The sequence below is a fragment of the Mustela lutreola genome, chromosome 3 (assembly GCF_030435805.1).
Source record: "Mustela lutreola isolate mMusLut2 chromosome 3, mMusLut2.pri, whole genome shotgun sequence".
Classification (NCBI taxonomy): domain Eukaryota; kingdom Metazoa; phylum Chordata; class Mammalia; order Carnivora; family Mustelidae; genus Mustela; species Mustela lutreola.
The window spans coordinates 85,425,604-85,452,419 of record NC_081292.1 but is presented as its reverse complement, the minus strand read 5'-3'; the positions used below and the strand labels follow the sequence as shown (position 1 = coordinate 85,452,419).

General features: G+C 38.6%; 1 protein-coding gene across 5 annotated transcripts in view; it reads right to left on the bottom strand.

Annotated features, from left to right (window-relative positions):
* The window catches only part of PRKDC (protein kinase, DNA-activated, catalytic subunit), a 250,709-nt gene that overhangs the window by 99,512 nt on the left and 124,381 nt on the right, over nucleotides 1–26,816 (bottom strand). For all 5 annotated transcript variants that reach the window (XR_009351780.1, XR_009351781.1, XM_059166490.1 and 2 more), the window contains one exon: nucleotides 2,455–2,598. Coding sequence is in view for 3 of the 5 variants with exons in the window: in XM_059166490.1 (XP_059022473.1) it covers nucleotides 2,455–2,598 (144 nt within the window). In the remaining 2 variants the exon portion in view is untranslated. The remainder of the gene's footprint in view (nucleotides 1–2,454; nucleotides 2,599–26,816) is intronic.

Here is a 26,816-nt window from a genome sequence, read left to right as displayed (position 1 = left end):
CGAGGAGAAGGTCTGAGGGAAAAGCAGACTCCCCATGGAGCTGGGAGACTGATGCGGGACTCGATCCTGGGACTCCAGGATCATGACCTGAGCCAAAGGCAGTTGTCCAACCAACTGAACCACCCAGGCGTACTGCCCTTTTTTTTTTTTTTTAAAGATTTTATTTATTTATTTGACAGTGAGAGAGGGATTATAAGTAGGCAGAGAGGCAGGCAGAGAGAGAAAGGCAGAAGCAGGCTCCCTGCTGGGCAGAGAGCCCAAAGCAGGGCTCGATCCCAGGACGCTGAGATCATGACCTGAGCCAAAGGCAGAGGCTTAGCCCACTGAGCCACCCAGGCACCCATCCTTTTTTCTATTGTATATTCTTTCCTGCTTTGTCGAAGATTAGTTGACTGTATAGCTGTGGATCCATTTTGGAGTTCTTTATTCTATTGCATTGATCTAAATGCATATCATGCATTTAGATTTTGATGATTAAAGATTTGTAAAAGAGCTTAAAGTCCAGGACTGTGATGCCTCCAGTTCTGTTTTTCTTTTTCAGAACTACTTTGGCTATTCAGGGTCTTTTGTGGTTCCATACAAATTTTAGGACTGTGCACTGCTTAATGCAATAGGGATTGCATTAAATGTGGAGACTGCTTTGGGTAGTATAGACATTTTAACAATGTTTGTTTTTCCAATCCATGAGCATGGAACGCTGGGAAAAGCATTTTTTTAATCCAAAAGTCCATTTATAAAAGAAATCCACCAGTCTACTGAGGCTTCTGGCTTCTAATGAAAAACCTGTGAGTGATTTTTCAGTTCCAACCACAGGCAGTATAAAAGGCTTTACCTGGCAGGCCTCATGGGCAACCTGCCCTCATGTACCAGGCTGGAACACAGCCAGTGCTCTGCAGTCTCCAAGGGTAGCTACAGTTAGACCCCTAGCCATCCAGGACCCATACCCTCCAGAGCGGTGATGCTGTGTCATATCTATGCATTCCTAGCCTAGGCACCTTCATTCCTTAGCCTTTTTATCTTCTTTAGGGGTTTCTACTGAGACCTTCTTATAGGGAGGAAGGGCAACTCTGAAAACATTTTTCCCCTCTCTGATTCAGTCTCCAGTGCTTTTCTACTCCCATCCCTTCCCTCTCACCTTCCTCTCAACTCCAGGATCCCATAAACCTTCTGAGCCTTTAATTCAGGGCCCCCTCAACAGTAAGATGACACTCAGATCTGTACTAATCCACCTGACCTTGATCAGATGCATGTTGCAATGTTCCATGGGGGAAACAGACAGGGGGAGTCAACACTTCCTGACTTGCTTGTACTACCACAATAAATGATCAAAGGTTTCACTTGATTTTCACTTTGACTCACTATTGCTTTATGCAGCTATTGTGACACCTAGCGGTTCAGCTCTTTCAAGCTCAGACAAGCACCTGACATTTAACTCAATCTTTCCCAGTGGCTCCTAAGTTAAACTATATACAATCTAACAATTTTTTCATGTTATTAGCAGAGCACAGATTATTTTATCACATTAAAGCTAAGAAATCGGGTGCCTGGGTGGCTCAGTGGGTTAAAGCCTCTCTGCCTTCAGCTCAGGTCATGATCCCAGGGTCCTGTGATCGAGCCCCACATCGGCGGGCTCTCTGCTCAGCAGGGAGCCTGCTTCCCCCTCTCTCACTGCCTGCCTCTCTGCCTACTTGTGATCTCTCTATCTGTCAAATAAATAAATAAAATCTTAAAAAAAAAAAACAAGCCCCCAAAACATAAAGCTAAGAAATCTAAATTTGGTTTACTGTGAACTAAGACAGGCACAATCAGATATAGACACATGTAAAAAACTCTATATCCATATATTATGTTTACTAAGGAATGTTCCCAGGATACTACTACATGAAACCTTTTGTACTAAAGTTTTTAAGTGATGGGCAAAGCTCTAGCACACAAGAATCTGTACTGGGGGAAGTCACAAGAGTGCTTCAGTATGACACAGCATCATTCACCCGGTACCCATTTTTTGGGGGCAATCTCAACCATTACTGGGCCAGAGATAATACTAGGGAAGAAAGTAAGGTGGCAAAACAAATGCCAAAAAATCCAGGGATGTTAGTTTTAGCAGAATTTTTCAGGACCCCATATTCAGGGCTTATTGATATTTATTTCACACTTATTTTTTAATAAATCAGTTATCTAGTTTCCAAGCTCTGAGAAAAGCAACAAACAAAACAAACATTTGATAGCTTAAAAATAAAAGCAAAGTCAGAGGAATTATTAAAAGTAGACACAAAAGAAAACAGAACTAAAGCACAATGAAGCTATTTAGTAGAGCAGCACCACAACAATATGACAATTAATGCTAAAAATAACTTTTATCATTAAGAGAGGTTTATATTATTTGTCACATATTCCATTTATGATATCGACAAGAGACTGATAGTACTACATAAAAGATATAGCCATTCTTACCACAGGAGTAGCTAATCCTGTCCACGAAAGAACAGTAACCACGATCTCAACCACCATATAGTGAATTCCTCTGCCTCCATTATTTTCAGAAACCACCAGCTGCAGCAAGGGACTTAGCCAGTACTTTGCATAAGGGCGAAAGACCTATAAGAGAATTTAAAAGTCAAATATCAATATTTGGTATCTGATATCAATATCAAAATTTGATATCAAAAATATCAAAAAATTGTTTGAATAACCAAAATATCTTCCAGGGGTACCTAGATGGCTTAGTTAAGCTTAGGACTCTTTTTTTTTTTTTTTTTTAAGATTTTATTTATTTATTTGACAGAGAGAGAGAGAGACCACAAGCAGGCAGAGAGGCAGGCAGAGAGATGGGGGGGAAGCAGGCTCCCTGCTGAGCAGAGAGCCTGATGTGGGGCTTGATCTCAGGATCCTGAGATTATAACCTGAGCTGAAGGCAGAGGCTTAATCCACTGAGCCACCAAGGTGCCCCAAGCATAGGACTCTTAATTTCAGTTCAGGTCATGATCTCAGGGTCCTGGGTTAGAGCCCTATGTCGGGCTCTGTGCTCAGCATGAAGTATGCTTAAGATTCTCTTTCTCCTTCTCCCTTCCCCCCAGTCCCCGCTCATGCTCCATCTCTGTATCTCTGCCTAAAATAAATAAAAATCTTAAAATAAAAAAGAATATATCCTCCAACAGCTAAATTTATTATGACTTGACCTAAATCTGTAACAGATGAAATTCCAGCAGAATCTGCTCAATCAGATCAGATTCTCTGTTGAATTCTCTTCTCCTGGGACCCTGAAACCACAATTAGAGGGAAATGGATTACTGATCTTTTCTTTGTTGAAAACATGATATCCCTACCCTTTTAGAAATCAAAATGAAAGTATTCTATATCTATCTTGTTCCATCTGAATAATATGCAGCTCCAGAGAATTCTACTGTTATTTTATGCAAACGCATAGGATATATGGAAAATAAGAACACAAAAATTAGGTGCATGTAGCTAATTTTTTTTTCATTTCTTCTTATAGAAGTCACTGTGTTACAGACTTCATTTGCCCAAGATCTTTGAAATCTAAATAAAATGTATCTATACACTAAATTCCATTTAGTTTATTTTAGAAATTTCAAGAGAAAGTTACTTTGATGCAAAAGAACAGACTAAACCATAATTCAAGCTACCTATCTTCTTAATCTTTGCTGCTTTGTTTTTTTACTAAATATGCTTCCTCAGGGATTCTCTCACAACTTAAATCTGTGTGCTCTCAAATCTTTTTTTGTTTAAGAACCCCATAAACAAAAAAAGTCCGAATGCTCTTCATGTACATCTATGCGTTATTTATAATTTACAAATACAAACTTTATTATTAAATTGCAGACAGTTCCTGCGTTATGATAGTTCACCTTAGGATTTTTGGACTTTATGATGCTGTGAAAGCAAGCTTTCAGTAGAAACTGTATTTTGAATTTGAATCTTTTCCTGAGCTTGTAATGTATGGGATGATATTTCCAAGAAGCTGCACAGGGGCAAGCAGCACCCGCAGCTCCCAGTCAGCTATGCTATCACAAGGGTGAACAAATGACATACTTAGAACTAAACTACACTCATACATCTGTTCTGGTTTTCACTTTCAGTACGGCATTCATTAAATTACCTGAGATATTCAGCACTTCATTATAAAATAGGCTTTGTGTATGATTTTGCCCAACTATAGGCTGACATAAGTGCTCTAAGCACTTTTAAGGTAGGTGAAGTTAAGCTATGATGTTTGGCAAATTAAGTGTACTACATGCATTTTCAACTTACAATAGTTTCAACTTATGATGGGTTTATTGGGATATAACCTCATCATAAGTTAAGGAAGATCTGTATAACCAATAAATTAAAGTTGAAATTTTAATCCAAACCAAAGACCCTTTAAAAAGAGCACTACAGGCCAAATACCTAATGAACATGCATGTTAAAATTCTCAGTCAAATACCAGAAAGATGAATTCAATAGCACTTTATAAGAATCATTCACCATGATCAAGTGGGATATATTTCTGGACTGCAGGGTGGTTCAATATTCTCAAGTCAATCAATGTGACATACCACAATAATAAAAGAAAATCCTTTCAATAGGTGCAGAAAAAGCATTTGTAAAGTACAACATCCCTTCATGATAAAAACCCTTAACAAAGTAGGTTTAGAAGATACATACCTCAACATCATAAAGGAAATCTATGAAAAACCCACAACTAATATCATCCTCAGTGGGGAAAACAGAACTTTTCATCTATGGTTGGGAACAAGACAGGGATGTCCACTCTTACCACTGTTATTTAATACTCTACTGGAAGTCCTAGCCACAGCAATCAGACAACAAAAATGAATAAAAGTGATCCACACTAGCAAGGAAGAAGTCAAACTTTCATTATTTGCAGATTACACAATACTTTATAGAAAACCTGAAAGACTCCACCAAAAATTTGCTATAACTGATACACAAATTCAACAAAGCCACAGAATACAAAATCAACATACAGAAATCTGTTGCATTTCTATATACCAATAATGAAGCAGCAGAGAGAGAAATCAAGGAATTGATCCATTTACAATTGCGTCAAAAACCTTAAGATATCTAGAAATAACCCTAACCAAAAACCTTAAGATATCTAGAAATAACCCTAACCAAAAAGGTAAAGGATTTCTGTTCTGTTTTTTTTTTTTTTAATACAATTTTTTAAAGGGTTTTATTTTTATTTGTCAGAGAGAGAGAGAGAGCACGTGCGCAGGCAGGCAGAGAGGCAGGCAGAGGCAGAGGGAGAAGCAGGCTCCCCTGCCAAGCAAGGAGCCCGATGTGGGACTCAATCCCAGGATACTGGGATCATGACCTCAGCTGAAGGAAGCCGCTTAACTGACTGAGCCACCCAGGCATCCCAAGGATCTCTATTCTGAAAACTACAAAACACTTACAAAAGAAATTGAAGATGACACAAAGAAATGGAAAAACATTCCATGCTCACAGATACGAAGAACAAATATTTTAAAAATTTCAATTCTACCCAGAGAAATCTATACATTCAATGCAATCCCTATCCAAATACCACCAGCAATATTCACAGAACTACAATAAACAATCCTAAAATTTCTATGAAATTGATCCCAAATAGTCAAAGGAATGTTGAAAAAGAAAAGCAAAGCTGGAGGCTATATAATTCCAGAGTTCAATCTACATGACAAAGCTGCAGTCATCAAGACAGTTAGGTACAGGCATAAAAACAGACACATATATCAATGGAACAGAATAGAAAACCCAGAAAGGGACTATCAAGCCCATAGTCAACTAATCTTTGACAAAGCAGGCAATAATATTCAGTGGGAGAAAGAACGTCTGTTCAACAGATAATGTTGGGAAAATCAGACATTCTTACACCATACACAAAAATAAATTTGAGGGACGCCTGTGTGGCTCAGTGGGTTGGGCCGCTGCCTTCGGCTTGGGTCATGGTCCCGGGGACCTGGAATCGAGTCCTGCATTGGGCTCCTTGCTCAGCGGGGAGCCTGCCTCTCTCTCCACCTCTGCCTGCCTCTCTGCCTGCTTATGTGCTTTCTCTCTCTCTCTTTCTGACAAATAAATAAATAAAATCTTTAAAGCAAATAAATAAATAAATAAATAAATAAATAAATAAATAAATTTGAAATGGATGGAAGACCTAAATGAGACAGGAAACCTAAAATCCTAGAGGAGAACACAGACAATTAATATCCATTACATTGGCCAAAGCAAGTTCTTACTAGGAATGTCTCCTGAGGCAGGGAAGTAAAAGCAAAAATGAACTACTGGGGCTCTGTCAAGGTAAGAAGCTTCTGCATAGTGGCAAACAATCCAGAAACTAAAAGGCAACCTATGGGATGGGAGAAGATATTTGCAAATGGCACATCTAATAAAGAGCTGGTATCCAAAATATAAAAAGAACTTATAAAAACACCCCCGAAATAATCCAATTTAAAAATGTGCTGAAGTGGGGCACCTGGGTGGCTCAGTGGGTTAAAGCCTCTGCCTTCAGCTCAGGTCATGATCCCAGGGTCCTGGGATTCAGCCTCGCATCGGGCTCTCTGCTCAGTGGGGAGCCTGCTTCGCCTGCCTGCCTCTTTGCCTACTTGTGATCTCTGTCAAATAAATAAATAAAATCTTTAAAAACAATGTGCAGAAGACACGAATAGACACTTTTCCAAAGAGGACATCCAGATGGTGAACAGACACAAGAAAAGATGCTCAACATCACTCATCATCAGGGATATACAAATCAAAACCACAATGAGATACCAACTCATACCTGTCAGAAATGTTAAAATTAACAACTTAGGAAACAACAGATGTTGGCAAGTATCCAGAGAAAGGGGAAACAACCCTCTGACAGTGTTGGTGGGAATGCAAACTGGTGCAGCCACCTTGGAGAACAGTATGGAGGTTCCTCAAAAAGTAGAAAATAAAATGACCTTACAATCCAGCAATTGCACTACTAGGTATTTACCCAAAGGACACAAAAATACAGATTTGAAGGGATACCTGCATCCCAATGTTTATAGCAGCATTATCAACAACAGTCAAATTATGGAAACATCCCACGTGCCCATCAACTGATGAATGGATAAAGAAGTTGTGGTGTGTGTGTGTGTGTGTGTGTACATACATATATGTACGAGTATATGTGTATGTATAAATACATACACACAAAGCAATATTACTTAGATACAGAAAAGAATGAAAACTTGCCATTTGCAATGGCATGGATAGAGCTTGAGAGTATTATGCTAAGACAGAGAAAGACAAACATCATATGATTTATCCATATAGAAATGAAATCATATACGTGATTTAAGACATAAAACAAATGAATATAGTAGGGGGAAAAAAGGGAGGAAAACCAAGAAACACATCCTTAACCACAGAGAGCAAACTGATGGTTACCAGAGGGGTGGTGGGTAGAGGGACGGGTTAAATAGCTGATGGGAATTAAGTATACTTGTGATGAGCACTGGATGTTCTATATAAGCACTGAACCACTAAATTCTGTACCTGAAACTCCCAATACACTGTATTTAATCTAATGGAAGTTAAATAAAAACTTTAAAAAAATTAATAAGGAAAATAAAATTTTAATTTTAATAATAAATGTTAACACAAGTTCTAATCTTTCTTTCTATAAGACAATGGACTCTCTAGATAAATGGGTGAAGAAAATGTGGGGTGTGTGTATATATACATACAATGGAATATTATTCAACCATCGAAAATAATGAAATCTTGCATTTGCAATGGCATAAATGGAACTATGGAACTAGAGGATATTATCCTAAGCAAACATGTCATTCAGAGAAAGACAAATACCATATGATCTCACTTACATGTGAAATTTAAGAAACAAAACAGAAGAACATAGAGTAAAGGAAAGGCAAATAAAATAAGATGGAAAGACAAATAAAATAAGATTGAGCCCCACATCGGGCTCCCTGCTCAGCGGGGAGCCTGCTTCTTCTTCTCCCTCTGCCCGTTTGTGTTCCCCCTCTCAATGTTGAATAAATAAATAAAATCTTAAAAAAAAAAAAAAAAGAAAAATACTACCCATGTGCTGAAAAATGCCTGTGGCAACCGTAACCTGGGAGAGAGGCCTGGAACAGATTCTCTCTCAGAGTCCTCAAAAGGAATTATCCCCACCAATATCTTGAAATCAAACTTCTGGCTTGCAGAATCACGAGACAGTAACTTTCAGTTATTTGAGCTGCCCAGTTTGTGGTACTCTTGGTACAGCAGCCCTAGGAGCTAGAAATCAAGTGTGACCCTGAGGAACACAGGCCCTGCTGCAGTCCCATATTTGCCATGCTGCCTTGAGGACTTTCTATAAACTGGATCATGTCATTCTACCTAGCACCCATCAGTGGCTCCCTACTGCTCAAAAAATGAGCCACACGTTCTATATGGATCCTGATGATGTGGCCTAGCTCACCTGCCCTAGGATATGCGGCCATGCCACTGACCCTTCTCTAGGCCATGTACCCATGGTCTGTGCAATCAGTACAGACATGGCTGGCTCTCTCAGAGGCCGTCTCTACCCACAGTGTTCCTTCTACACAGAATATAAATTCCAACTGCATTTTACACATCACTCAAGGGCTCTCTGAAAAATCTACCTTAATGGCCACTGATGGAAGAGACTTTATTCTGATGTGGTGCTATACATAAACTAAGTAATAAACTTAGCATCTATCTAAAAGAGTTAACTATTTTTTAAATACCATTATCAGGAATATTTTCAACTTTTTTTGGGGGGAGGCTACTAAAACCAATTTGAATGAAAGCCATTAAGAAACTTGCTAACATACGAAGGAGGCAAGATGGCAAAGGAGTGCTGGTCCCCTGAATTTAGCTAGGTATCTATCAAACCATTTTGAACACCCACAAAATCTGCCTGAGATATAAGAATATATATCTGGATCTTCACAAGCAGAAAAGTAAATGCTTTTTGCAAGGTAGGAAGTGCAGAGTCATCAATCTGTGGGAAGAGATTAGAAAAAAAACAGAAAGGGGAGGGAGGCTCCATAAGTTGGTTCCTGGAAAGTGATAGAACACCAGAGTACAAAATCGGAACCCTCAGAAATCTGCTCTAGGCAATGACATCCCTCTCTAAAAGGGGCTCCGGAAATGAAAAGGCAGAATTCTAGGTGAGGCATTGTTGCCTCAGGATCTGAGGAGTCACAGAGTGAAAGCAGGGATCTGAACTGGTAGAGTGCCCAAGCAGTGGAGCAAGGAAGCAGGTTATGGTCAGTGAACCCAGTAGGGGACTCTCAGTTTAGGTTGCCATCAACTGTGAGCTGGACCAGTTGGTAATTGCTCTTGTCCTGAGCAGCCTGAAAAGGACTGGAGCCTGTGCCTATAACTGGACAAAAGCTCACAGGACAGTAGTGGCCCAGACAGGATATTAGGGCAGCACCAAGACATGATCCAGAAGCTTCAAGTGCATGTGCAAACCCCTGGCTGCTTGCGGTTTTAGAGTCACAAAGAGAAGCAGCACTCCTGGGCCCCTGGAACTACCTCTGAGAGAATTGCAGTGGGTGTGTACCATGCGAGGCTACAGTTTTGGGCGCATACAGAAGTGGAGACTGTTTGTTCCAGAAGGTTTATAAAGGAAGACAAGACTGCAATCTTTCTGCTCTGTGCCAGAGGTTTGGGCATAGCCATTTTTGCTCTGATCCTCTGAAGAGATGTGGAAAGCCTCCAGGGGAAAAAAGCCACACAGAAGACCAGTTGCACTGACCCCATCCCCCTGACAGGGAGAAGGACAACTCTGCCGAGGCAGGGATAACTGAGAAACAGAGTATCAGGACTCTCCCCCAGAAGACGGACTAGAAGAACAGGTAAACAACAATCCTACATATCCCACAGACTGTAAAATTCCAATGCCAGGGGATAATTGTATATTGAGCTCCAGGGTGCATCTGGCTTGGGTTGTGGTTGATATTTTGGATTCTTTTGATTTGTCCATCCATGATTCTATGGGCAAATGATCAGAAGGAAGAACTCACCAAAAAAAGAGTAAGAGGCAGTATTCACTGCAACAGAGCTAATCAATATGGATATAAGTAAGATGTCAAAGACAGAATTCAGGATAGCAGTTATAAAATTAACAGCTAGGCTTGAAAGAAGTATAAGTGACAATATAGAATCTCTAAGGGTGGAAATGAGATCAATCAGGCTGAACTTAAAAATGCTATGAATAAGATGTAGTCGAAACTGGATACTCTTAACAGCTTGGGTCAATGAGGCAGAAGTGAGAATAAGTGATATAGAAGACAGGCTGAAAGGAAATTAAAGAAAAGAGAGGAAAATAACTCATTACACATGAAGAGAGACTTAAAGAATTTACTGATACACTGAAAAGAACCAGTATCAGATCACTGGGATCCAAGGTGGGAGGGGAAATGGAGAATGAGAAGAGGCTTGAAGATATATTTGAGTAAATCATGCCTGAGAACTTCCCTAAACTGGGGAAGGAAACAAACATTCACATGCAAGAGGCAGAAAGGACCCCTTCCAAAAGCAATAAAAATAGATCAATACCCCCAAAATACAATAGCAAAGCTTGCAAATCAGAAAAAAAGAAGCATTCCTGAAAGCAGCAGGAGGCAGAGATTTTTTTATATATGGAGAGAGGAACATGAGAATAACATCAGACCTATCCACAGAAACCTGGCAAGTCAGAAAGGGCTGGCAAGATATTTTCAGGGTACTAATGAGAAGAACATGCAGCCAAGAATACTTTATCCAGCAAAGCTACCATTCACAACTGAAAGAGAGATAGGGAGTTTCCAGGACAAACAGAAACTAAGAACTGACCCCAAGAACTATTAAGGGGGATTCTGTAAGCAAAGAGAGCACCCAAGAGTAACATAGACCAGAAAGTAATAGAGACAATCTAAAGAAACAGGGGATTTATAGGCAATACAATGTCAGTAAATTCATATTTTTCAACAATTACTCTAAATGTACATGGGCTAAATTCTCCAGTAAAAAGACATAGAGTATCAGATTGAATAAAAAAGCAGGGCCATCCACATGCTTTCTACAAGAGACTCATTTTGAACCTAAAGATACCTTCAGATTAAAAGTGAAGAGATGGAGAACTATTTACCATGCTAATGTACCTCAAAGGAGAGCTGGGGTAGCACTCCTCATATCAAGCAAATTAGATTTTAAACCAAAGAATGCAGTATGAGATTTGGAGGGACATTGTTTCATATTTAAAGGACCTATCCAACAAGAAGATCTAACAATTGCAAATATCTAAATCCCCAATGTGTAAGCAGACAATTATATAAACCAATTAATAACCAAAGTAAACACACACATTGATAATAATACATTACTAGTAGGGGACTTTGATACTCCACTCACAGCAGTGGAGAGATTATCTAAGCAGATGATCAAAAAAGAAACGAGAGCTTTGAATGACACCCTGGACCAGATGGACTTCACAGATAGATACAGAACATTCCATCCTAAAACGACAGAATACTAATTCTTCTCGAGTACACAAAGAACTTCCTCCAGAATAGATCACATGCTGGGTCACAAATAAGATCCTAGCTGATACCAAAAAACTGAGATTATTCCATGCATAATGTTTTGAAACTGGACCTCAATCACAAGAAGAAATTTAGAAGGAACACAAACACTTGAAAGTTAAAGAGCATCCTGCTAAAAGAATGAATGGGTCACCCAGGAAATTAAAGAGGTACTCAGATAATTAATTGAAACTAATGATAATGAAAACACATTGGTTTGAAAACCTATGGGATACAGCAAAGGTGGTCCTAAGAGAGAAGTACAAAGCCATCCAAGCCACTCTCAAAAATTGAATCCCTAAAACACAAGCTAACCCTACATTTAAAGACCTGGAGAAAGAACAGCAACTAAAGCCTACACCAAGCAGGGCAAGAGAAATATTAAATATTAGAGCAAAAAATCAATGAAACAGAAATAAAAAAAAAAAGCAGAACAGATCAACAAAACAAGAAGCTGGTTCTCTGAATGAATTAATAAGATTGGTACACCTCTGGCCAGACTTTACCCAAAAGACGGAATAGGGACCCCAATTAGTAAAATCATGAGTCAAAGGGGAGAGACTGACTAATACCAAGGAAACACAGACAATTGTTAGAAATTACTACCAGCAACTATATGCAAACCAATTCAGCAATCTGGAAGAAATGGATGCATTTCCAGAAACTTAAAAACTACTAAGACCGAAACAGGAAGAAACAAACAATGAACAGACCAGACTGAACAGAAAGGAAATTGAAGCAGTAATCAAAAACCTCCCAACAAACAAAAGTCCAGTGCCAGATGGCTTCCCAGGGGAATTTTCTCAAACATTTAAAGACCACCTAATATGTATTCTTCCAAAGCCATTTCAAAAAACAAAATGGAAGGAAAACTTCCAAACTCATTCTTTGAAGCCAGCATTACCCTGATCCCAAAACCAGACAAAGACCCCATCAAAAAGAAGAATTACAGACCAATATCCCTGATGAACATGGATGCCAAAATACTCACCGGGATCCTAGCCAGTAGGATCCAATAGTACCTTAAAAGGATTATTCATCACAACCAGCTGGGATTTATTCCGGGGATGTAAGGGTGGTTCAACATTTGCAAATCAATCAACATGATAGAGCACATTAATAAAAAAAAAGACAAGGACCATATAATCCTCTCAATTGATACAGAGAAAGCATTCAACAAAATAGAGCATCCTTTCCTGATTAAAACTGTTCAAAGTATACAGATAGAGGGAACATACCTCCATATCATAAAAGCCATCTGTGAAAAGCCCACAGCGAAAATCATTCTCAATGGGGAAAAACTGAGAACTTTTCCCTTAAGGTTAGGAACGTGGCAGGGATGCCCACTCTCACTACTATCTTTCAACATAATACTGGAAGTCCTAGCCTCAGCAGTCAGACAACAAAAAGAAATAAAAGGCATTCAAACTGGCAAAGAAGAAAGACTCTCTCTCTTCGCCCGTGACATGACAATTTATGTGGAAAATCCAACAGACTCTACCCCAAACCTAATACCCCCAAACTGCCAGAACCTGTACAGCAATTCAGCAACATGGCAGGATACAAAAATCAATGCACAGCAATCAGTTGCATTTCTACACATTAACAAATGTGAATGAAGAAAGAGAAATTAAAGAATTGATCCTAATCACAATTGTACCAAAAACCATTAGATACTCAAAGGAATAAACTAACAAACGAGGTGAAAGATCTATATTCTAGAGACTACAAAGCACTTATGAAAGAAACAGAGCAAGACACAAAGAGATGGAAAAACATTCCATGCTCATGGATTGGAAGAATAAACACTGTTAAAAGATCTGCTGCCCAGAACAATCTACACATTCAATGCAATCCCTATCAAAATACCATTGGCATTTTTCACAGAGCTGGGACAAACAATCCAAAAATTTATATGGAACTAGAAGGACCCCAAATCTCCAGGAAAATGTTGAAAATCAAAGTTAGATGCATCAAAATTCTGGACTTTGAGCTATATTATAAAACTGTGATCATTAAGACAGCATGGTACTGGCATAAAAACACACACAGATCAATGGAACAGAACACAGAGCCCAGAAATGGATCCTCAATACTGTTGTCAACTAGTCTTCAACAAAGCGGAAAAGAATACTCAATGGAAAAGGTCAGTCTCTTCAATAAATGGTACTGACAAAATTGGACAGCCAAATGCAGAAGAATGAAACTGGACCATTTTCTTATACTATACACAAAGATAAACTCAAAATGGGTGAAAGATCTAAATGTGGAACAGGAATCCATCAAAATTCTAAAGGAGAACACAGGCAGCAAGTTCTCCGACCTTGAACAAAGCAACTTTTAGCAAGAAACATCTCTAAAATCAAGGGAAACAAATGCAAAAATGTACTGTGGGGACTTCAACAAGATAAAAAGCTTTTACACAGCAAAGGAAACAATCAACAAAACTAAAAGGCAATCTATGGAATGGGAGAAGGTATTTGCAAATGACATTACACTTAAAGGGCTGGTATCCGAGATCTTTAAAGAACTTAGCAAACTCAATGCCCCAAAAACAACCCAGTCAAAAAAAGGGGCAGAAGACATAAACAGACACTTCTCCAAAGAAGACATACAAATGGCCATATGGCCACATATAAACAGACACATGAAAAAATGTTCCACATCACTCAGCATCAGGAAAATACAAATCAAAATCACAATTAGATGCCACCTTATACGAGTCAGAATAGCGAAGATTAACAAGATAGGAGACAACAAATGTTGGTGACGATGTGGATAAAGGGGAACCCTGTTACATTGTCCATGGGAATGCAAGCTGGTACAGCCACTATGGAAAAAAAGTATGAAAGATTCCTCAAGATTTTAAAAATAGAGCTGCCTTATGCCCCAGCAATTGCATTACTGGGTATTTACTCCAAAGAATCAAATGTAATGAAAAGAAGGGGCATATGCACCCCAATGTTCATAGCATCATTGTCCACAACAGACAAACTGTGGAAAGAGCTGAGATGTCCTTCAACAGATGAATGGATAAAGAAGATGTGGTTCATATATACAATGAAATATTACTCAACCATGAGAAAGGATGAATACCCACCATTTGCATTGACATGGATGGAACCAGAGGGGATTATGCTAAGTGAAATAAGTGAATCAGAGAAACACAATTATCATATTGTTTCACTCATATGTGGAACAAAAGGAAGAGTGCAGAGGACAATAGTAGAAGAGAGGGAAAACTTAACAGGAAGATATCAGAGAGGGAGACAAACAATGAGAGACTCCTGACTCTGGGAAACAAACTGAGGTTTGTGGAAAGAGAGGTAGGTGTGGGGATGCGGTAACTGGGTGATGGGAATTAAAGAAGGCACGTGATATGATAAGCAGTGGGTGTTATTATATTCAACTAATGAATCACTGAACATTAAATCAAAAAGTAATGATGTAGTATACCTTGGCTAATTGAATTTAAATTAAAAAAAGATTAAAAAAAGAAACTTACAAATACATGTAATTTATATAAAGATCATTTCTATTTCAATAAATTTTAATTTTCAGTTTAAAAATGATAGAAGAATGATGCTGAACAAATAAATATGGTTGGCTTATTTATTAGAGAAAAAAAGTCATGCTCTGTTTCTTTATTATGGATTTTCTTTTCAGTAGATACACATAATTGCAAATAACTGTTTTAAAATATCTTATTTAAACTCAATTTAGGTAGTATATACTATGTTACTTGTGTCCTTTAGATAAATACCTACTAGTGCAATTCCTCAGTCATAGGGTAGTTCTATTTTTAACTTTTTGAGAAAACTGTCTACACCAGTTTGCATTCTCATCAACAGTGTAAGAGGGTTCTTGCTAGGCATCCTAGGTAACATCTGTTGTTGCATTTTTTTTTTCACGTATCTGTTGGCCATTTGTACATGTTCTTTGGAGAAATGTCTGTTCATGTCTTCTGCTCATTCCTTGACTGGACATTTTGTTTTGGGGGTGTTTAGATTGAAAGTTCTTTACAGATTTTGGGTATTAGCCCTTTATCTATTTTCTGTGAATATCTTCTCGCATTTGGTAAGTGCCTTTCATTGCTGACTGTTTACTTTGCTGTACAAAGCTTTTTATCTTGAAGTCCCAATAGTTGATTTTTGTTTTTGTTTCCCTGGCCTTTGGAGATGTGTTTAGCAAAAAGGTACTGTGGCCAAGGCCAAAGAGGTTGCTGCCTGTGTTTTCCTCCAGCATTTTGATGGATAACTGACACATAGTTAGGTCTTTCATCCATTTGACTTTATTTTTGTGAATGGTATAAGAAATTGGTCCAGTTTAATTCTTCTGCATGTGGCTGCTCAATTTTCCCAAACCATTGCTGAGACAATCCTTTTTTCTTCAAGTACTCTTTCCTACTTTGTCAAAGAGTAGCTGACCATAGGGTTGAGTGTCCATTTCTAGGTTCTCTGTTCTGTTTAACTGATCTATGGGTCTGTTTTTTTTTTGTGCCTGTACCATAATGTCTTGATGGTTACAGCTCTGTAATACAGCTTGAAGTTTGGAATTGTGATGCCTCCAGCTTTACTTTTCTTTTTCAACATTCCTTTGGCTGTGTGGGGTGTTCTGTGGTTCCATACAAAATTTAGGATTGTTCCAGCTCTGTGAAAAATGCAAGAATGTATTTTAGTAGAGATTGTACTGAATGTATAGATTGCTCTGGATAGCACTGACATTTTAAAAACATTTGTTCTTCCTATCCATGAACATGGAATGTTGTCCCATTTCTTTGTGTCTGCCTCAATTTGTTTTGTGAGTGTTCTGTAGTTTTTAGAGTACAGATTCTTTATCTCTTTGGTTAGGCTTACTCCTAGGCATCTCACTGGTGTTGATCATGATCTCTCCCCTTTCATTCATGATTTTACTGATTTGAGTCTTCTCTCTTCTTTTTGGTAAGCTCTGGCTAGGGTTTTATTGGTCTAATTAATTCTTTCAATCAGCTCCTAGTTTCATTCATCTGTTCTACTGGTGTTTTTTGTTTTTCTAGATCATTGATTTCTGCTGTAATCTTTATTATTTCTCCTCTTCTGCTGGATCTAGGCTTTATTTGCTGTAATTTTCCCAGTTTCTTTAGGTGTAAGTTTAGGTTGTGCATTTGCGACCTTTCTTGTTTCATGAGGAACACCTGTATTGCTACATATTTCTTTTTTAGGACCGCCTTGGCAGCATCCCAGAAGTTAACTGTTGTGTTCCATTTTCATTTTTCTTCCTTGTATGTTTTTACAGTCTTCTTTGATTTCCTAGTTGGCCCATTCATTCTTTAGTAAGATGTTCTTTAACCTCTCTGTATTTGTGGTCCTTCTGATGTTTTTCTTGTGGTTCACTGCAAGTTTTATGGAATTGTGGCCTAAAAATATGCATGTTATTATCTCAAATCTTTTTGTAGCAGTTGAGACCTGATTTGTGATAGTGTGTAACCTATTATGGAGAATGTTCCATGTACACTCAAGAAGAATGTGTATTCTGTTTCTTTAGAATGAAATGCTCTGGATATATGTTATGTCCACCTGGTCCAGTATGTCATTCAAAGCCTTTGTTTCCTTGTTGGTCTTCTGCTTAGATAATCTGTTCATTGTTATCAGTCTCCCACTATTATTGTACTATTACAGAGTTTCCTTAATTTTGTTATTGATTTATATACTGGCTACTTCCAAGTTAGGGGCATAAATATTTATAATTGTTAGATCTTCCTGTTGGAAAGACCCTTTTATTATGAGATAGTATACTTTATTTCCTATTACTCTTTGGTTTAAAATCTAGTTTGCCTGATATAAGGATGGCTACTTCAGTTTCTTTTTGATGTCTACTGGCATGATAAATGGTGCTTTACCCCCTCACTTTCAATCTATGGGTGTCTTTGGATCTAAAAATGAGTCTCCAGTAGACAGCATATCAATGGGTCTTGTTTTTCTTATCCATTCTGATAACCTATGTCTTTTAATTAGAGCATTTAGTCCATTTACATTCAGAATAATTCTTGAAAGATATGAATTCAGAGCCACTGTATTACCATAAAGTCACATTCCTATACACTGACTCTGTTCCTTTCTGATATTTGTCACTTCTGGGCTGTCTCTTCACTCAAAGAATCCCCTTTAATATTTCTTTCAGAGCTGGTATAGTGTTCACAAATTCCTTTAGTTTCTGTTTGTCATGGAAGGTCTTTATCTCTCCTTCTATTCTGAATGATAGGGTTGCAGGATAAAGTATTCTTGACTGCATGTGGCTGTCCATGGTGCTGCGGTCAAGGCCAAAGCAGCTGCTGTCTGTGTTTTCCTCCAGCATTTTGATGGATAACTGACTCATAGTTAGGTCTTTCCTAACTATGAGTGTATTTTATTTTTCCCATTTTTATTTTTCATCTAGCATGCTGCATATTTTTCACATTTAGCACACTGAATATATCATGGCAGTGCTTCTTGGCCTACCGGGTTTCTGTGGGCTGGTCTGTTACCAGCCTTATACCTCCACACTTGTAGGTTAAGGACCTCAAACTGGTCCTTAAACCTTAAGGTTTTATTTATTTATTTGAGAAAGACAGAGCAAGCAAATGAGCAGTAGCAAGAACCAGTGGAGGGAGAGGCAGAGGGAGATGGAGAAGAAGACTCCCTGCTCAGGGCCCAAGCCCAGGACCCTGGGATCATAATCTGAGTCGAAGGTAGACACTTAAAAGACTGAGGCACCCAGATGCCCAATTTTCTCTTTCTCTTTGTAATTTGTAAATGTCAGTATAATATGTTAGGATGTTGACCTATTTTTGTTAATTTTAAGGGGGAGTTCTCTGTGCTAGAAGGCCTATTTCCTACTCCAGAGTAGGAAAGTCCTCAGGTGTAAGTCATTCAAAAATATCTTCTGCCCAAGAATCAATGAAACAAGATGGAATTGGGAGGGAGACAAACCATAAGTGACTCTTAATCTCACAAAACAAACTGAGGGTTGCTGGGGGTAGGGGGTTTGGGGGTAGGGAGTGGGATTATGGACATTGGGGAGGGTATGTGCTTTGGTGAGTGCTGTGAAGTGTGTAAACCTGGTGATTCACAGACCTGTACCCCTGGGGATAAAAATATATGTTTATAAAAAAATAAAAAATTAAAAAAAATATCTTCTGCCCCCTTTTCCCACTCATCTTCTGGGACTCCTATAATACGGGTATTATTTTGCTTTATGGAATCACTGAGCTTCCTCAGACTACCTTCTTTATCAATAGGTTTCATTCCCTCTTTTCAGTTTCCTTACCTTCTATCGTTTTATCTTCTGTATCACTGATTCACTCTTCTGCTCTAACCATCTTTGCTTTTTAGCCTCCATTTGGAAATGCATCTTGGTTACAGCATTTTTAATTTTGACCTGACTAGATTTAAGTTCTTTTATCTCTATAATAAAAGATTATATAGTGTCTTTAATACTTACTTCAAGCCCAGCTAGTATCTTTAAATCATTGTTTTAAATTATAGTTCAGACATCTTGGTTATATCCATATTGATTAAATTCCTGGCAGTGAGTACTACCTTCTGTTCTTTCTTTGGTGGTGAATTTCTCTGTCTTATTTTGTCCAGAAAAAAAAAAAAAAAAAAAAAAAAAAAAAAGAAGGAGGAAAAACAACAGTAATAAAGACTACAGAAAATACAAAAAACAAAAAACAAAAAACAAACTAAACAAAACATAAAAGTAGATCCTGGCTGTGTTTTCGTCTTGTTAAAAGAAACTTGATCCAAAAGAAATAGAAAGAAAGGAAGGAAGGAAAAAAGAAAGATAATATTTTAATTATAAAATAAAATACAATTAAAGAAAATAATATATATATATAAAGAATATATGTAGAAAAAAATTTAAATTTAAATTTAAAAGAGTAAGAAAAGGTTTGGAAAAATAAGAAAACAACAAAAAGGAACACCAAAAGACTAATGAATAAAAATATAAAGAGGTTGAGGAGTCAAGATGGCAGAGAAGTAGCAGGCTGAGACTACTTCAGCTAGCAGGAGATCAGCTAGATAGCTTATCTAAAGATTGCAACACATACAAATCCAATGGCAGATCGAAGAGAAGAAGAACAGCAATTCTAGAAACAGAAAATCAACCACTTTCTGAAAGGTAGGACTGGCAGAGAAGTGAATCCAAAGCGAGGGGAAGATAGACCGCGGGGCGAGGGGCCAGCTCCCGGCAAGCGGCGGAGCAACGGAGCACAAAACCAAGACTTTTAAAAGTCTGTTCCTCTGAGGGACATCGCTCCAGAGGCTAACCGGGGTGAGGCCAATGCAAGGTCAGCGTGGCCTCAGGTCCCACAGGGTCACAGAAGGACTGGGGGAGTCTGAGCGTCGCAGAGCTTACAGGTATTAGAACAGGGAAGCTGGCTACAGAGACAGAGCCGAGGAGTGAACTCTCAGCTCGGGGTTACCTTGAACCGGTCACAGCCTCGGTGAGCTAGGAGTGCCGCCAGAGGCCAGGCGGACAGGAGTAATTGGGCACTATTCTCTGAGGGCGCACTGAGTCGGCCCCGGGCTCTTAGCTCCTCCAGACCGGAGATCGGGAGGCCGCCATTTTCATTCCCATCCTCTGGAACTCTACAGAAAGCGCTCAGGGGACAAAAGCTCCCAAAAGCAAAACCAAGAGGATTACTGAGCCCGGCCCCTGGTAAGGGCGGTGCAATTCCTCCTGGGGCAAAGACACTTGCGAATCACTACAACAGGCCCCTCCCCCAGAGATAAACAAGAAATCCAGTCAGGACCAAGTTCAAGTACCAAAGAGTGCAGTTTCAATACCAGGGAGAGCACGGAATTCGAGAGGAAGAGAAGGCAAAGAATGGAACTCTTGGCATTCGCCCATGATTCTTTAGTCTGGCAGTTTAATTTTTTCTTGTTTTTCAATTTTTTTTCCTCTTCTTCTGCTAAATTTTTTTACCCTTTTCTTTTTTCACTTTTTTGACTAGTTTACCTAATATATTTATTTTTTTCTTTTTAATATTTTTTTCTTTATTCGTTTTCTTTTTTAAATTCTTTTCATTTTTTTTTTTTCTTCTTTCTGAACCTCTTTTTACCCCCTTTCTCCCCGCTCACCATTTGGGATCTCTTCTGATTTGGTTAAAGCATATTTTCCTGGGGTTGTTGCCACCCTTTTAGTATTTTATTTTCTCCTTCGTATACTCTTATCTAGACAAAATGACAAGGCAGAAAAATTCACCTCAAAAAAAAGAACAAGAGGCAGTACCTAAGGCGAGGGACCTAATCAATACAGACATTGTTAATATGTTAGATCTAGAGTATGGAACAACGATTCTCAAGGTTCTAGCCAGGCTCGAAAAAGGCATGGAAGATATTAGGGAAACCCTCTTGGGAGATATAAAAACCCTTTCTGGAGAAATAAAAGAACTAAAATCTAACCAAGTTGAAATCAAAAAAGCTATTAATGAGGTGCAATAAAAAATGGAGGCTATCACTGCTAGGGAAAATGAGGTATAAGAAAGAATTAGTGATATAGAAGACCAAATGACAGAGAATAAAGAAGCTGAGCAAAAGAGGGATAAACAGCTACTGGACCACGAGGGGAGAATTCGAGAGATAAGTGACACCATAAGACGAAACCACTTTAGAATAATTGGAATTCCAGAAGAAGAGAGAGGGGAGCAGAAGGTATATTGGAGAGAATTATTGGAGAGAATTTCCCCAATATGGCAAAGGGAATAGGCATCAAAATCCAGGAGGTGCAGAGAACCCCCCTCAAAATCAGTAAGAATTGACCCACACCCTGTCATCTAATAGTAAAACTTACAAATCTTAGTGACAAAGAGAAAATCCTGAAAGCAGCTTGGAAAAAGAAGTGTATAACATACAATGGCAAAAATAATAGATTGGCAGCTGACTTATCCACAGAGATCTGGCAGGCCAGAAAGAGCTGGCATGATATTTTCAGAGCACTAAACGAGAAAAACATGCAGCCAAGAATACTATATCCAGCTAGGCTATCATTGAAAATAGAAGGAGAGATTAAAAGCTTCCAAGACAAACAACAACTGAAAGAATTTGCAAACACCAAACCAGCTCTACAGAAAATATTGAAAGGGGTCCTCTAAGCAAAGAGAGAGCCTAAAGTAGATCAGAAAGGAACAGAGACAAAATACAGTAACAGTCACTTTACAGGCAAAACAATGGCACTAAATTCATATTTTTCAATAGTTACCTTGAATGTTAATGGGCTAAATGCCCCAATCAAAAGACACAGGGTATCAGAATGGATAAAAAAACAAAACCCATCTATATGTTGCCTACAAGAAACTCATTTTAAACCCGAAGACAGTTCCAGACTTAAAGTGAGGGGGTGGAAATGAATTTACCATGCTAATGGACATCAGAAAAAAGCAGGAGTGGCAATCCTTACATCAGATCAATTAGATTTTAAGCCAAAGACTATAATAAGAGATGAGGAAGGACACTATATCATACTCAAAGGGTCTGTCCAACAAGAAGATCTAACAATTTTAAATATCTATGCCCCTAACGTGGGAGCAGCTAACTATATAAACCAATTAATAACAAAATCAAAGAAACACATCAACAATAATACAATAATAGTAGGGGACTTTAACACTCCCCTCACTGAAATGGACAGGTCATTCAAGCAAAAGATCAACAAGGAAATAAAGGCCTTAAATGACACACTGGACGAGATGGACATCACAGATATATTCAGAACATTTCATCCCAAAGCAGCAGAATACACATTCTTCTCTAGTGCACATGGAACATTCTCCAGAATAGATCACATCCTTGGTCCTAAATCAGGCCTCAACCGGTATCAAAAGATTGGGATCATTCCCTGAATATTTTCAGACCACAATGCTCTGAAGCTAGAAGGCAATCACAAGAGGAAATGTGGAAAGAACCCAAATACATGGAGACTAAACAGCATCCTCCTAAAGAATGAATGGGTCAACCAGGAAATTCAAGAAGAATTGAAAAAATTCATGGAAACAAATGATAATGAAAACAAAACACTTCAAAATCTCTGGGACACAACAAAGGCAGTCCTGAGAGGAAAATATAAAGCGGTTCAATCCTATCTCAAGAAACAAGAAAGGTCTCAAGTACACAACCTAACCCTACACCTAAAGAAGCTGGAGAAAGAACACCAAAGAAACCCTAAACCCAGCAGGAGAAATCATTTAGATCAGAGCAGAAATCAATAAAATAGAAACAAAAAAACAATAGAAATCAATGAAAATAGGAGCTGGTTCTTTGAAAGAATTAATAATATTGATAAACCCCTGGCCAGAATTATCAAAAATAAAAGAGAAAGGACCCAAATAAATAAAATCATAAATGAAAGGGTAGAGATCACAACTAACACCAAAGACATACAGATAATTATGAGAACATACTATGAGCAACTCTACACCAACAAATTTGACAATCTGGAAGAAATGGATGCATTCCTAGAGACATATAAACTACCACAACTGAACCAGGAAGAAATAGAAAGCCTGAACAGACCCATAACCAGTAAGGAGATTGAAACAGTCATCAAAAATTTCCAAACAAACAAAAGCCCTGGGCCAGATGGCTTCCCGGGGGAATTCTACCAAACATTTAAAGAGGAACTAATTCCTATTCTCCTGAATCTGTTCCAAAAAATAGAAATGGAAGGAAAACTTCCAAACTCATTTTATGAGGCCAGCATCAAGGTGTTCATCAAGGTTATTGGTCTGTAGTTCTCTTTTTTGGTGGGACCCTTGTCCAAAACCAGACAAGGATCCCACCAAAAAAGAGAACTACAGACCAATATCTTTGATGAACACAGATGCGAAAATTCTCACCAAAATATTAGCCAATAGAATTCAACAGTACGTTAAAAGGATTATGCACCACAACCAAGTGGGCTTTATTCCAGGGCTCCAAGGCTGGTTCAACATCCGCAAATCAATTAATGTGATACAGCACATTAATAAAAGAAAGAACAAGAACCATATGATAATCTCAATAGATGCGGAAAATGCATTTGACAAAGTACAGCATCCCTTCCTGATTAAAACTCTTCAAAGTGCAGGGATAGAGGGCACATACCTCAATATCATCAAAGCCATCTATGAAAAACCCACTGCAAATATCATTCTCAATGGAGAAAAACTGAAAGCTTTTCCGCTAAGGTCAGGAACACGGCAGGGATGTCCATTATCACCACTGCTATTCAACATCGTACTAGAAGTCCTAGCCTCAGCAATCAAGACAACAAAAGGAAATTAAGGGCATCCAAATCGGCAAAGAAGAAGTCAAACTATCACTCTTCGCAGATGATATGATACTATATGTGGAAAACCCAAAAGACTCCACTCCAAAACTGCTAGAACTTGTACAGGAATTCAGTAAAGTGTCAGGATATAAAATCAATGCACAGAAATCAGTTGCATTTCTCTACACCAACAACAAGACAAAAGAAACAAATCAAGGAGTCAATCCCATTTACAATTGCACCCAAAACTATAAGATACCTAGGAATAAACCTAACCAAAGAGGCACAGAATCTATACTCAGAAAACTATAAAGTACTCATGAAAGAAACTGAGGAAGACACGAAGAAATGGAAAAATGTTCCATGCTCCTGGATTGGAAGAATAAATATTGTGAAAATGTCTATGCTACCTAAAGCAATCTACACATTTAATGCAATTCCAATCAAAGTACCATCCATTTTCTTCAATGAAATGGAACAAATAATCCTATAATTTATAGGGAACTAGAAAAGACCTCGAATAGCCAAAGGAATATTGAAAAAGAAAGCCAAAGTTGGTGGCATCACAATTCCAGACTTCAAGTTCTATTTCAAAGCTGTCATCATCAAGACAGCATGGTACTGGCACAAAAACAGACACATAGATCAATGGAACAGAATAGAGAGCCCAGAAATAGACCCTCAAGTCTATGGTCAACTAAGCTTCAACAAAGCAGGAAAGAATGTCCAATGGATAAAAGACAGCCTCTTCAATAAATGGTCTTGGGAAAATTGGACGGCCACATGTAGAAAAATGAAATTGGACCGTTTCCTTACACCACACAAGAAAATAGACTCAAAGTGGATGAAGGACCTCAATGTGAGAAAGGAATCCATCCAAATCCTTGAGGAGAACACAGGCAGCAACCTCTTCGACCTCAGCCGCAGCCACGTCTTCCTAGGAACATCGCCAAAGGTAAGGGAAGCGAGGGCAAAAATGAACTATTGGGATTTTATCAAGATCAAAAGCTTTTGCACAGCAAAGGAAACAGTTAACAAAACCAAAAGACAACTGACAGAATGGGAGAAGATATTTGTAAACGACATGTCAGATAACGCGCTAGCGTCCAAAATCTATAAAGAACTTAGCAAACTCAACACCCAAAGAACAAATAATCCAATCAAGAAATGGGCAGAAAAACTATGGAAAGAACCTAGATGTCCATCAACAGATGAATGGATCAAGAAGATGTGGTATATATACACAATGGAATACTATGCAGCCATCAAAAGAAATGAAATCTTGCCATTTGCAACAACGTGGATGGAACTAGAGCGTATCATGCTTAGCGAAATAAGTCAAGCAGAGAAAGACAACTATCATATGATCTCCCTGATATGAGGAAGTGGTGATGCAACATGGAGGCTTAAGTGGGTAGAAGAATAAATGAAACAAGATGGGATTGGGAGGGAGACAAACCATAAGTGACTCTTAATCTCACAAAACAAACTGAGGGTTGCCGGGGGGAGGGGGTTGGGGAGAAGGGGGTGGGATTATGGACATTGGGAAGGGTATGTGATTTGGTGAGTGCTGTGAAGTGTGTAAACCTGGTGATTCACAGACCTGGGGATAAAAATATACGTTTATAAAAAATAAAAAATTAAAAAAAAAAAAAAAAAAAAAGAACTAGTAGTTAATGAATAAAGAGTAAGTAATTAATGGAAAAAAAAAAAAAAAAAAAAGAAATGGGCAGAAGATATGAACAGACATTTCTGCAAAGAAGACATCCAGATGCCCAACAGACACATGAAAAAGTGCTCCGTATCACTCGGCATCAGGGAAATACAAATCAAAACCACAATGAGAGACCACCTCACACCAGTCAGAATGGCTAAAATGAACAAGTCAGGAAATGACAGATGCTGGCGAGGATTCCGAGAGAGGGGATCCCTCCTACATTGTTGGTGGGAACCACTCTGGAAAACAGAATGGAGATTCCTCAAAAAGTTGAAAATAGAGCTACCTTATGACCCAGCAATTGCACTACTGGGTATTTACCCTAAAGATACAACCGTAGTGATCCAAAGGGGCACATGCACCTGAATGTTTATAGCAGCAATGTCTACAATAGCCAAACTATGGAAAGAACCTAGATGTCCATCAACAGATGAAGGGATCAAGAAGATGTGGTATATATACACAATGGAATACCATGCAGCCATCTAAAGAAATGAAATCTTGCCATCTAAAGAAATGAAATCTTGCCATCTGTGACAACATGGATGGAACTAGAGGGTATCATGCTTAGCGAAATAAGTCAATGAGAGAAAGACAACTATTATATGATCTCCCTGATATGAGGAAGTGGAGATGCAACATGGGGGGTTAAGGGGGTAGGAGAAGAATAAATGAAACAAGATGGGACTGGGAGGGAGACAAACCATAAGTGACTCTTAATCTCACAGAACAAACTGAGGGTTGGTGGGGGGAGGGGGTTTGAGAGAAGGGGGTGGGATTATGGACATTGGGGAGGGTATGTTCTATGGTGAGTGCTGTGAAATGTGTAAACCTGGCAATACACAGACCTGTACTCCTGGGGATAAAAATATATGTTTATAAAAAATTTAAAAATTAAAAAAAATATATATATAAAGAATGATATAGTGTCTATCCCAAGAGATGGACCTTTACAGCCCCCTATGATCAATAAACTTGGTGAGAGCAAGTTGTTTCTGTTGGTCTTCTGGGGCGGGGCGGTGGTGCTTGTTGCACTGATTCTCAGGTGGATTTGCCTTAGTGGAAAAACTGCCTCCAATAAGCAGAGGTGGGGGCTTGTTGTAAGCAGCTCCGACTCCACTAGGTGACACTGTTTTTTTCCCTGAAGGCTTTCAGACTGCTCTGCTGGGCAGGATGAATAAGGTGAGGTCCCCCACTCTTCAGTAAGCCCTCACAGAAAAACAATCAATCAGTCTTTTCTCCCCAGTTTCCAAGACAAC